Source organism: Centrocercus urophasianus, unplaced genomic scaffold (genome assembly GCF_019232065.1).
Source record: "Centrocercus urophasianus isolate 14NV4802_14NV808 unplaced genomic scaffold, USGS_Curo_1.0 seq_10, whole genome shotgun sequence".
NCBI classification, from domain to species: domain Eukaryota; kingdom Metazoa; phylum Chordata; class Aves; order Galliformes; family Phasianidae; genus Centrocercus; species Centrocercus urophasianus.
Window position 1 is genome coordinate 23,376,489 of NW_024884142.1, and position 13,116 is coordinate 23,389,604.

At 36.5% G+C, this 13,116-nt stretch overlaps 1 protein-coding gene across 1 annotated transcript in view; it reads left to right on the top strand.

Moving 5' to 3' along the window:
* Window positions 1-13,116, top strand: part of CD109 (CD109 molecule) — an 83,478-nt gene that overhangs the window by 37,800 nt on the left and 32,562 nt on the right. The window contains exons 10-20 of the mRNA XM_042824828.1: window positions 1,410-1,649; window positions 2,003-2,104; window positions 2,201-2,263; window positions 2,863-3,039; window positions 5,120-5,272; window positions 6,029-6,103; window positions 6,588-6,648; window positions 7,211-7,346; window positions 8,093-8,210; window positions 10,488-10,601; window positions 10,805-11,023. Coding sequence (XP_042680762.1) covers window positions 1,410-1,649; window positions 2,003-2,104; window positions 2,201-2,263; window positions 2,863-3,039; window positions 5,120-5,272; window positions 6,029-6,103; window positions 6,588-6,648; window positions 7,211-7,346; window positions 8,093-8,210; window positions 10,488-10,601; window positions 10,805-11,023 — 1,458 coding nt within the window. The remainder of the gene's footprint in view (window positions 1-1,409; window positions 1,650-2,002; window positions 2,105-2,200; window positions 2,264-2,862; window positions 3,040-5,119; window positions 5,273-6,028; window positions 6,104-6,587; window positions 6,649-7,210; window positions 7,347-8,092; window positions 8,211-10,487; window positions 10,602-10,804; window positions 11,024-13,116) is intronic.

The window sequence follows — 13,116 nt, forward strand, 5'->3', positions numbered from 1 at the left end:
ATGATAGGAAATGCTGTGTTGACAGGATATACTAGAGTTTCAGCATTGTTAAGTAAAACTTTTCAATCTCTAGCTAATGTTTTCCAGTAAGGTGACTGTGTTTTAGTAGTTACTGAGTCCCAACTCTCTTAATACTTGTATAAAAAATGGAATGTATGAATGTGAATATAGTATTTATTTTAAATATGCATATCTAAGACTAACCAGCTGTTAGTCTAAGTAAACTCAAGTACAACTCAAACCACATTGCTCTGAAATGAAAGTGTCTCTTTTTTGCATCCTGTCATGTCTTTTTCATACCACCTATACTCCTCTCAGAAGCCTTTCATATTCTTCATGCTCTCCTGGTCTGTGGTCAGTATTTCTGCATTTAAGAGAGATTGTGTATTGCACCCTTGAAAATTATCTTAAAGGAGTAATAGACTTCATAATTTTTGAAGACAGCCAGAGCCTTTGCTATGTAGAAATACCTAAATACTGTATGTGTAATATATGGTATAACAAAATACCAATAAGATGGACTGATTATGCAGTTTTGGATCGGTGTAGGTCGTATCATTTTGCTAGCTTTACCATTGGGACTTTGGTTTTGGTCCTTTTCGTTTTCTTTGCCTGCAGCTTAGTTTGACTCCAGCTCTGACCTGCTGAAGAGCTGAGAGGGAACTGAGGATTTAGCAATACTGCAGCTGGCAGAGGAGATACCAGCCATGCTCCCAGAGGAGGGGATGAGGGAACAGCAGTAGCTGTTATTGGAGGTGAAGGTCTGTGTGTGCTGTACAGAGAGATAAAAGGAAAATAATGGCAGAGGAGAAGACTGACGCACTTTTGGACTGAAAAAGAAGAGGGAAACATTTGTTCAGTGTTATTAAATGTAGAGGTTGAATTTTTGGAATATAAAATACAGAGCGAGAATGGTTTTACTGTGGATGAGAATCCATAGAAATAAAGGTTGATATAAGTTATAGTGCTGACTGGTGGATATTGGTGTGAAGAATTTAGAGATTGCATCAATTTGAGGCTTGTTTTGAGTCTTTTCATTTATTTCTATGAATCCATACATACATCTCACTAAAAAGGTGATAAAATGAGTATTCAGGCAGCAGGTTAGATATGCTTATTTTGCCTGATAGATAAGCATATGCAGAAGAAGAGCTGTAACTGAGCTGAAAGGTAGATCACCTTTTTCTATTTTACCTGTTCTCTTTAAAAAAAAATAAAAATAAAAATAAAATAAAAATTCTCTATTGGGTAGAATTGTGAATAGTTTTGTTTTTGACTGACTTGCCTACTTGCAGTACTCTAAAGGGAATAATTCTGCTGATATGTGAGAAACCTGGCCTTTTTTTAATAATAATGTTGTATGTAGTTTTATCCTGTTTGATGGACATTTTCTTTCTTTTTGTTTTTAGCTAAAGGTGACACGTTCTGACAGCAACCAGCTGACAACTGAAGAGAGGCAAAATCTTGTCACAGTCACTGCACAACAGTCGGACCTGTTTTTTCACCACTCTTCACTTTCTCACTTTGAGAATGAGGCAACAGAGGAGAGAAATAAGACGATCCATGTCCTGAATTACACAGTCCCACAAAATGGAATTATTGATATTGAGTTTCCAATCCTATCCAATACAAAAACTTTGAGAGTTCAGGTATTGCTCTGTAATATGTTGATTTGAAAGAATGACACACTGAATTGAGAAGGCTGTAATTAGTGGTATGCTGTTTCTGCCATCTGTAACAGCCTATATACCACTTGCTATTGTATTTTTTCTTATCCATATTAGAGCTGGAAGGAAAGTAGCAGATCCTGTGTAAATGTGATCTAAATAAGTGCATCAGATTAGCGATAGGAAAAAAAAAAGAAACAGATACCCAAAGCAAGAAGTTGTCTTCTACTGCAACTAAGGTTACCACGTTCTTAACAGCAACATAGATATTGCTGCTTACAGAGTACACACTTTTTGCTGTTGTGTTAAGAACTTTGTTTTGCATTGTCTTACAGGCAGAGTTCCTCAACAGTAAGACTGACATAGGCGTTTATGATGTGTTCAGCTCTCCCAGTGAAACTTACCTCCAGGTTAAAACAAAGAGCCAAGAAGTGAAGGTACAGTCTGAGACATAACTTGCTAAGACAGGAAAAAAAGTCAAGTTATTCATCATGTTTCCATAATCATCATTATCAATCATATTCTTTTTCTAGGCTGGGAAACCTTTTGAACTAAATATTGAAAGCAACAAGCCAGTAAGAGAGTTCCATTACCTGGTAAGTTGCTATTTCATATATGAACAATCCAAGATGACTTTTATCAACTTGACAGAATCATAGGGCTTGAAAGGGACCTCAAGAAATCGTTAAGTCCAACTCCCCTGCTAGAGCTAATTCCATACAGCAGACTACACAGGAAGGCATTCATATGAGTCATGAGTATCTCTGGAGAAGATGACTCCACAGCCTCTCTGGGCAGCCTGTTCCAGAGCTCTGTCACTGACAGTAAAGAAGTTCTTCCTTGTTTTATTATGCAACTTCCTGTGTTTCACTTTCTGCCTGTTACCCTTGCTCTATTGCTACGGTTATATTATTGTTATATTTTTATGTACTTGCAGAACATATTGTGCTGTGCACTCGTTTTTATAGTTCAGTGTTACCCAGAGTAATACAGGCAGGAGTCAAAGCCAAAAAAAAAAATCTATTTCTAATATTTAAATATTGTAATATCCCTTTATTTCATGCCCAGTCTTGTAGAATTAAACACGAATTATAGCTCTTTGCCTCTTCTCTTAAAAGCCTTTTATTGAAGGAATGACAGAGCTTAGGATGTATTGAGATGTCAACAGATTGAGTATTTAATTTTTCCCTTTCAGGTGTTATCTAAGGAACAAATTATGACTTCTGGCACAATGGTTGAAAAAACATTCAATTTAACAGCAGAAAATTCCTGGGCTCCTCTGGCATGTATACTTGTATTCTATGTTGATGAACATGGAGCAGTTGTAAATGATGCTCTTACAATCCCTGTTCAGCCTGCTTTGGACAACAAGGTAATTATATTGAACATGAGCCTGAGAGCATGTTTTTGTCTGTTGTATGGTAAAGAGTAGTTTAGATCACAAGCTTGTAAATGTAAAACCTTCCTCATTGTGCATCTGATCTGAGGTTTGTGTAAGTCTATGGAACTTTCTGATAATGCCAGGATAATTAGGATCTGGCTTTAAATGTGGGGTTATTCTATATCTGAACATATTCCCCATAAATACACAGATAACATAATAATTATGCTTTTAACAGTATGGCCAAATACTGAGACAAAGATTGCTTGAACAACATAGTAGAAAAATGCTCCTAAGTTCTCTAAGTATGGAATTCTAGAAGTTTGAGGAGTTATTCACCCTAGTCAGGTTCTGAAGCCTGTCAGGGTCACTCTGGATCACATCCCTTCCCTCCTGCTTGTCAGCTTTGTCTCTTCCGCAGAACTCAGTCCTGCTGTCTGTGTCACTGATAAAGATGTTCAACAGTGCTTATACCAAAATGACTTGTGAGGGACACTACTTATTATTGGTCTCCATTTGGACATTGTGTTTGATTGCAAATCTTGGAGTGTGACCATCCAGCCAATTCCTTATTCACCATCCATCTAATCCATTCTGAGAATCTAAACAGAAAACGAATATTATAATTTAGCTAAAACTTGGGAGTTCTAGGGTAGAGACAAGAGGATATTTCTAGTGAGAAAGCATAACAATTTTGTTCATCCTTCTGGAAAAAATGCAAGTTTGGCCACTGATTTCAGTGTAAGATTATAGCATACATTGTGGTGAAGAAGTGAGGCATGATCTTGAAAATACCAGTTCAATTAAATCTAGCTAACAAATGAAAGCCACCATCCTAGTTTGTGTACAGATAGAATGAAAAATTGAGAAGGTAAATTATAAGAATTTAGTATCAACTTCAATGTATTTGCTATGAAGACTACTTTCTCTGTAACCTATAGATATGTCCTAGGACCAGTAGGAGGTCATGTAGGTAACCTATCCACTTCTGGAATGGGAGCTGAGGGCCAGACAGTGTGCTGTAGGGACATCTCAAGTGATTCCAGATGACTTCAGCTGACTGAGTCTGATCTGATAGCTGTACGGGAATTACGCAGCCAAGGATATTCGGTTGCCCAAACTGAGTCTGGTATTAAGGATATTCTGCCTGGACTCCAGAGTTTATTCCAGAAAGGGAAATTCTGCACCACTGCGGATGACTCAGATGACTTTGACCATCTTAGATAACAAAAAGTGACAGTTGTTATATAAGTGAATCCCACCTACTCTCTCTCAGTGCAGTCAGTGGAGCCTATAGAACTTTTTTTCTCCACTGCAATTTGGATTTCTGCTCCATGATGAGCAAAACTGCTATCTAGTCACCACAACTTCCTTTTGACACCTGTCAAGCTTAGACACTAAACAGAAACGCAGACAGCTAAATGTAAGCAACATCAGTATGATGCTAATTGGGTCTCCAGACTTCATAGAAATGTTATTTTGGTGAGAAAAAAGAGTAGCATTGTTCACTGCATTGTTACCTGATGTTGCGTGGATGGGGCACATCAGAACTACCTTACAGTGGATGACCCTTCCTCATTTCACTACCTGTAGGAAGTGCATACTGGTACTGTATTTATCTATTCACTTCCTTTTTCCTTACCTATGCACCCACTATATAAATCCCTTTTTCTGTGTTGATCTCACTGTGGCATACTTCATTAAAATCTTTCAAGGATGAAGTTTCTCCCAAAAATGTATTTCCCAAAATACATTACATGCTGTGCTGCACATTGATAGAGAGAGTGAATTTCATTTACTGCCCTTAGCTGTAGAAACCAGTGTATTGTGGTTTAAGAGACTGCTACTTCAAATCCAGGGGTTGTTTGATTGTTTGAAGTAACTATACTCAGTCCAAGGATCAGCTGGGAGAGCAAGAGCAAAAGGAAGGCCATAGTATTTTCCCCAAAGTCTAGGAAATGCAGTCTTAATAGAGACTAAGAAAATCTCAGAGTTGCTGACTGACTACAAATATCAATGTATAATTTAAACTAGTGTCTTTTTTTATAATTTACTTTAACTTTTTTTCTAGATTAAGATTTCTTGGAGCAAAGATAAAGTCAAACCGTCTGAGAAAGTGTCCCTTAAGATCAGTACAACAGATCCAGAATCAGTAGTTGGACTTGCAGTTGTTGATAAAAGTACAAAGCTTCTAGGAGACAGTAGTGACATAACTGAAGATTCTGTAAGTATACAGGGAAAAAAAGATTTTCTTTATTGTTTGTATGAAATATGTGTATTTACATAGATATTACAGCTTATAAGCTGAATGAGTAATGTTCTTTGGGCATAATGTTCTTAGCTGTGCAGATTTTTTTTTATATCAGCAAGTAGCTTATCTACTTTAGCAGAAAAGACTCTAAAGCTTACAAGGCAACAGTCCCAGCACTTCTGATTCCAATTAATACTGTATTGTTTTTCTATTCAATAAACTCTCTGTTAATGCCTGGCTGTTTCTTCTTTCGGAAAAGACAAAAATCACTGAAACTTTTTGATTCATGCTCTTTAATATCAATTATGTAAAATAATACAAAGAATTCTATTTTTAAGGGGTGAAATGCTGTAATTAATCATCTTTTTGAAATCTCTTTTCTTGCAGAAGCTCTGGTGCACCAACAGTTTGAAAGAGCTGACAATATGCATTGTTCCTAAAGCAACCAAATGACAAAGTAGCCTAAGTGCCATGGAATAATAGTGGGCTGTAGACTCCTGTTTTAGGTTTATGTAGTCTTAGTACTCATCTGTTAATTACGAAATTATTGCAATCTAATCCCATTCATCTTGTCATTGATTCTTTTCTCCTTTATGTGAGAGCTAACAGAGCTGCTGCTGCTTGCCCTACAAATGAGCATCTGTTAACAGTGACAGTCCTGGGAAAAAGAAAGTATTTGCATTTACTTTTTGGGTGATATTATGGTGGTTTTCTTTTTTTTTGTCCTAGGTATTTCATGAACTCAATTTATATAATACAGCACAGTATTTCCCCCTTGTCAGAGGTTCCTTTGGTGTCTTTCAGGTATGTTTAAAATAAGAAACTCTGATCTTTTTTTTGGGGGGGGGGGGGGGGGGTGGGTGGGCATGGCGGGGCTCAACTTTGTGGTTTGTGTATGGCTTACTAAAATAAAAGGTTATTAACGTTCCTTTTAAAGCTTGGGGCTGTAGACAACAGTCTACAGTTTTCATTGTTTATATGGGTTTTGAATTGTAATTTAGCAGCATGTAAATAATCTGGATACAATTATATATGTTTATATTTTCATAAGTATGGCTTGTGTTATAGTGTCATCCCTTTTAAAATTTTTCTGTCATTTTGGCAATATTCAGATTCCAATAGCTGTGACATCTATTGGTTCCTGTGTATTACTTGTAGGTCTATAATTACTCTAGAATTATGACTTTATTTTCTTAAAAAGAAAGACAAGAAAAAAAAATAAAATAGATGAGCACTGTTGATGTCCTGAATGTCCTGTATTGAGATAAACTGTATAAATTTTATCCAGAAATGCAGCCTTTGGGTATCAACTGATGCAATTCTTGAGGAGGATAAAGAACATTTTCTTTGTAAGTAATAAAAATAAATGAAGCCAAATCTAATTTACTGAGTGGGGAAGGAGATTTGTGGGTTAGGGCCCCTCTTAAGTCTTCTCACTATAGTATACATAAAGGCAACTTCCAACCTAGCAAAAGAGAACTGTTTATAAGGTTCAAAACAAGCAAAACTCCTTTAGGTACTGTTTTGAGAACTTCACTTTTGCTGATGTCCTGAGTGACCCTACTCTTTAAGGGACTGAGAATCAATGAATGACATTCTTATTTGCAATTTCGGATGCAGTTTCATATCAGTGGTTTGTCACTTAATTGTATGACACTATATTATATCAGTTCTAGAAGCAGTCTGGAAAGGCTATGTATAACCTTAATGTTCTTCTGAAATTTCATTTACTTAAGAAAATAAATTAACAATCAAAAACGCAAGGGAAAAAGTATTATGCAAAGTTCCTGATGTTGTGGAGTAGAATTAACATATGTAACAACACTGTAGATTATACTGCAAACACTGTATTAATTTGATTTTTCTTAAACATAGACATTTGTAGGTAGGACAATAATTTGTGTTTTGTAGATGATGGAATGATACCCATAGAGGATGGCTTTGGTGATGATCTGCCAGTAGCTAGAGATGGACCTCTAGATTTTAGCACTCCGTATGTAAGGACGTATTTTCCAGAGACTTGGCTTTGGATTGATACCAAAACTAGGTATGAAATTAAAAGGAAATTGAAACTGATTTACTGTTTTTATTTTTTTGTTTTAGTATTATTCTGCATTGGTACTGAAAAACAGCTTAAAAGTGTGGTGTTATTTATATTCTGCTACCACCTAGAGGCCACAAGTGAGGTTGGAAGCCCACCAAATGAGGCATTTTACAACTCCACAAAGCAGAGTAATCCCTGACTTTCAGTTTCAAATGGAACAAAATAAAACCCTGGAGACAAAGATTTCTAGGATAGGAAACTATTTTCCTTTTATGTAAGGAGAACTGACTTGTAGGGAGACTTAGTGTTTTTCTGTTAAGTGCACGAGAAGATTGTGACCCAGAAGCTAAAATCTGTTCTCATCTGCACCTAATTCAAGAAGCATTTCAAACTGTTAAACTAATAGTGAAATCTGACCTGTGTTGTGAGGCACAAATCTTGTATTCTTTCATAGCTAAGAAGTTAGGGAAACAGACTTCATTGAAGATTATTTTACAGGATCTGTGAAAGTTGATTGTGTGTAATTATCTTAAAGTTATGGAATTCAAAATAATTTAATAACTTGTTTTAATCATTTTGATCCCATCACAAATATTTCTAAATGATTAAGAAGAGGAAAACAGATAACCAAAAGTTTTTCCTGCCAAGAGTTTGAACTTTGTTTTTGATGTATTATTAACACACATCTTTACTTACTCATGTCTATAAATAGATGCTTTTGAAAGTCATCTATGTCCTTTTGCTATCAGATCTGATGCAGATACCACAATGGAAGTCACTGTACCTGATACCATCACGTCCTGGGTAGCCAGTGCTTTTGTGCTTTCTAAAAACGGCGGTCTTGGAGTGACAACTGTTCCAGCAGAGGTAGCACATTGCTTGATGTTTCTCCTTTAAATACTGATAACACTGTAGATTATTAATTGGAACCTGCATTTTTCTTCTAATAACAGCCTTCTCCTTATATCAGTGAAGAAATTTCATGCGCACTCAAACTGTTAGGAAAACATTACAGTGAAATCTTATGTGGACATGGAGGTTGGGCACCAGGATGAAGTGGTTTTGCTGCCAGGTTCCTGTCTCCATGGCTCTTTTAAGGAGAATTTAGCAATTTAAACTAAATTCAGCACTTGTCAGTTTAGACCTAAAACTTGAAATTTCCGGAATAGACATGCAGTTGTCCTTGGCTCACTCTGTATTCGTGGAAACAGCTTCTTAGAGAATGCTATTTGGACTGTTTAGAATAAGAATTACTTTTTGAAATGTCATTGTAGTTATCTCTTTTCATGCATAAAGTAAAAAAATCCTAGAGAAACTACATTCCTAATTGGGACATCTCCACTTTTAAGTGCCAAAGGTCAGAAAGATTGAAAGTCTGTAGTACTAGGTCACAGATTTCCAACTGGATGCATGCACTAATTAGAATTAAACTTGGAGACAACTCTTTACTCACTGAAATTTTCATCCCTTCAAATTTTTGTGGAGGAGTATCTTTCAGGATGTAAGCCCAGATACAGACTCAGATTTGTAGTTGGCTGATCTACCAGATACAAACCATATGCTTTGAACATCCTGGTCAAAACACCACAAAATTTGGAAACAGATCTATATTTTGTGGCTGAGAGTCCTCTGAGACTATAATCACAATTCTTGTTTCTTCCACTTAGCTTGGCAGAGAAGGGACGGAAAGAGGAATTGTTTTCTGATTCAAACTATATGAAAATACATACTTGGTCCCTCACTCTCAAATATGAGAAAGCTACAAGTAAAACAGATGTTGTGCTTCTTCCTTAACTATAATCACCAACATACACTGCTCAGTGCTTCACCCTCATTGGGATGTTTAGATTGCGCTTGGAGTTACATATGGCTGAAACATGTTAATCAGTACCATACAAAGAGACAAATAAAAGAAATGCAAAAAAACTGTGATGGAGAAATAAATAAGTGATATCTGTATGTTTAGTGTCATTTACTGCTTTGCATCTTGTTTTTACATGTCTTTTAGTACACAAAGTATTGATAATTTCACCTGGTGTTTTATTTTAAGATACTGAAATATTTCTGATTGTTAAAATTTAGTATTGCAAGATGTTAAGAGGAAAAAAAAATTAAAAGAAATAGGCATCTAGTGAGAACATTGAGTAAGAACTAACAAAAAATTATTCATTAAAACTTTTCTAATGATAAAAGACTTTTTTTTTATCACTGGAAGCTTTAGCAAACAAAATATTTTTTGGATATTTGTTGGCTAGAAAGAAATCTGAGTATTTTCTGGATCTGAAACTCAAAATACTTAGAAGAATTTTCTAATGAAAACTGAATTAAAGCCATTTTTAGTTGACATTTCTCTAATAATAGATATCATGCTTCAGTCATTCTTAATGTGCAGATGTTCATAAATGGTGAAATCCCATGGAGCTTGATGTGAGTTTACCACTGCCTTCCTAGAGCCAAGAGTTGGTCCAAAGTCTCTGTTAACAGATAAAATAATCAGTTTCTGACAGATTCCTGCAAGTTGTTTCTGTTTTAATTAAGAAAAGATGTACTATTAGAAGTATAACCAAAGACTTAGGCCAAGATTAACCACACAAAGTAACATATCATACTTATGTGCTGGTGAATTACAGAATTAGGGAAAGTTAGTTATTTTGGATTCCAACACACGTCTGTACTGACATGGGTATATGTCAGTGGGCAGGTTCAGAATCCTCCTTTACTTGTGTGTCCAAAATAGTTCGTAGTAGCTTTAATGGTATCTTTGGACAGACTGCAGCTTTCCAATTTGCAGGATGATAGTTTCTTGATCTCAGTTCATCTTCTCCTGTCAGAATTTGCCATGTCGAAGCTGCCAGGAGTCCAGCAGCTTTCATCTTAGTGGCATTATAGAGTTCCAACAAAGGTGCTTGTATGCAGAAGGGATTCTTGGCTTCTGATTCAGCCCTGTAGTAATACTTTTTGTTAGTTGTAGAGTAATGTAGTTGAGTGTAATTGAGTTGAGTGTCCTAGAGTGTGATTGTGAGTAATGATACTCTCATAAGAATTTAAAAGTGAGAGTCTAGTCAGAAGACATGCTGTGTAGTTGTTTTCTCACTAGTATCTGATTGTAGGGATTCACTGTTTTGTGCTGACCTTGTTTTGCAGCTAGAAGCTTTTCAACCTTTCTTTGTTTTTCTGAACCTTCCATACTCTGTCATCAGAGGAGAGCAGTTCGTTTTGGAAGTGAATATCTTTAATTATTTGAAAGAAGAAGCCGAGGTAAAGTAACAGTCTCTCTGTTCTCTGTACTTGAATTTTAGCATACACTGAAGGGAGTGCATTACTGATGAAAATCATAACTTTCTCTTGTGAGATCTTCAGTGAGTGTATTGTAAGGCTATATCTCTATATAAAGCTTAAAAAGGCAGCTTAAATTTTCTTCAAAATTTATACGTTATTGCAAATGTTACTGTATTTTACAGGTTAATGTGATCCTGGATATGAATGATGCTTTTGAAATTATTCTAACATCCAATGAAATAAATGCTACAGGAAATCAACAGTCTATATTTGTACCAAGTGAAGATGGAAAAACTGTTCAATTTCCAATCAAACCAAAACAGCTGGGAGAGATTCCCATCAAAGTGACAGCAATATCGTCTGCTGCTTCTGATGCTATCATCCAAAAAGTTTTAGTAAAGGTAAACAGTCTGCAGCTTGGCTTGCTCTACAAATAAATTGCTTTGTAAAATAGACAATGGACTGTTACAAAGAGGCAAACCAGTATACTTGTCTGCTTCTCATTTTCTCAGATTGGTTTCTGGTCAGATGGCTTGAAGTTGAAATCACTTTTAAAATAAATTCTTTAGATCTCCTTCCAGAATTGAAAATATAGATCTGTTCTATAGCTGATCGTGTGTCAAATGCTTCTGAAAGCAAGGCAAAACCTATTTTCACATCAATGAATTAATGGTGCTACAGTTAGCTTAACAATCTAGGATGGTAAAGTGGACCATGTAACTCTATTATGGATAAGTGCAATGAATTTCTTAGTGCACCTAGCTTAGTTCAAAGCCTACTTTTATGAACATTTCTCTACTGTGTTAGTGATGAAAGTTTAGCCCCCAGACTTTCTTGATGAACTAGCGTCTTTTGGATGAGATTTGCCTAACTTTTGGCATCTAACAGTTTGAATCATGTTGAGCTCCATTTCAGTGAAAGGTGATAAGCACTTTTACATCTCATCCTAAAATATCTACTTAAGATCCTAGAATCAGGAAATAGTTGAATTTAGAAGGGACTTCTGGATATTGTGTAGTCCAATTTTCCTGGTCAGAGGAGGATCAATTGAGCAACCAATTGAGCAATGAGCAGAGGCTCAGGACTCTGCCCAGTTAGGTTTGGAATGTATCCAAGGATGGAGACTTCTCAGCCTGTCTAGGCAATTTGCCCTCACCTGGACCCAGAAGGATCATCTCCTTCCACCTGCTGGCCGGGCTTTACATGATGTATCATGATACAGGATAAAGTTGAATGCCCTTGCTGCAAAGTCCCTTTTCTGGCTTATGCTCAAGTTGGTGTCCAGCAGCTCTCTCCGGTTCTTTTCTGAAAGGCTGCTTTCCAGCTGGGCAGACCTTAGCATGTTGAAGTGCATGGGGTTGTTCCTCCGCAGGTACAGGACTTGTCATTTCCTTGTGCTGATCTTCATAGAATGATAGAACCTGCTCCAGTGCTTCACTACCCCGAGTGAAGAATTTCTTCCTAATATCTAACTTAAATTTCACCTCTTTTAGTTTAAAGCCATTCTTCCTTTTCCTATCACTATTGGACCATGTAAAAAATGGGTCCCTAGCCTGCTGGTAAGCTCCCTTCATCTATGCCTTTGTTTTCAGATTTCATAGATTTTTCTTTCTGCTAATTTCTTATCTATTGTTTAGGATTGATAGCACATGTCTCGAGGATGACAGGTTAACTGAAGTATGCTCTAAAGGTGCTGATTTACCTCTCTTATGAGACAGGATCACAAATTTGCACTACTTCAGAGTACAATAAACATATGAAATAAGTGATGTGAATTCCAGCACAGCTGTTTGTAGAACCTGAATGTTGAAAGCTGAGGTTCTTCTAGATTTTATTTGCATCTGCATTTTTGTATCCATACTTACCCACAACTGACTCAGCCTTGTCCACCGTGAGGAGCAAGCTCTGGCCAGCTGGATTCTGCTGATTCCCTTTTCATTTTAAGGGCCCATTTTTGGAACCATCAGAAAGCTTTTCTTTTATAGCACAGCCCTTTTGTTGGACATCTCAAAATAACTGTCCTGCAAGTTAATTCTGGAAGGAGCCACTTATTGCCCTTCCAATTGAAGCTCAGTTGTGCTGAAGAGAATAAAATCCTGTTGGACTAAATCTAGGCTGAGAAAAGAAATCCATTCGTTTTCTCTACTTTGAAGACATTTTTTCTCTCCAAGAGACTTGCATGCATGAATGAATGGAACCTTTGAACCTACAGTGATTAACTTAACTGGTGTAAGTCTTCTTTGTATGACAGGCTGTAGGATAGCATGAAAGAGAGCACTTCTGGCCTTGGCATATTCTTGATCATGGAGCACTGTGCTTGTCAGTGAGCTCACTAGAATCAAAGATGCTTTCAATGACTTTGTGTGTATTTTTATAATTAACGCATGGTTGCTAGAAGAAATTTGTGGAAGCAGGTCTTTATTATAAAAACATGTATGTGTCAGTTCAGATGGGCCAGTTTTTCAGGCTCTTGATGTGTTAAGAAGCAGCACAA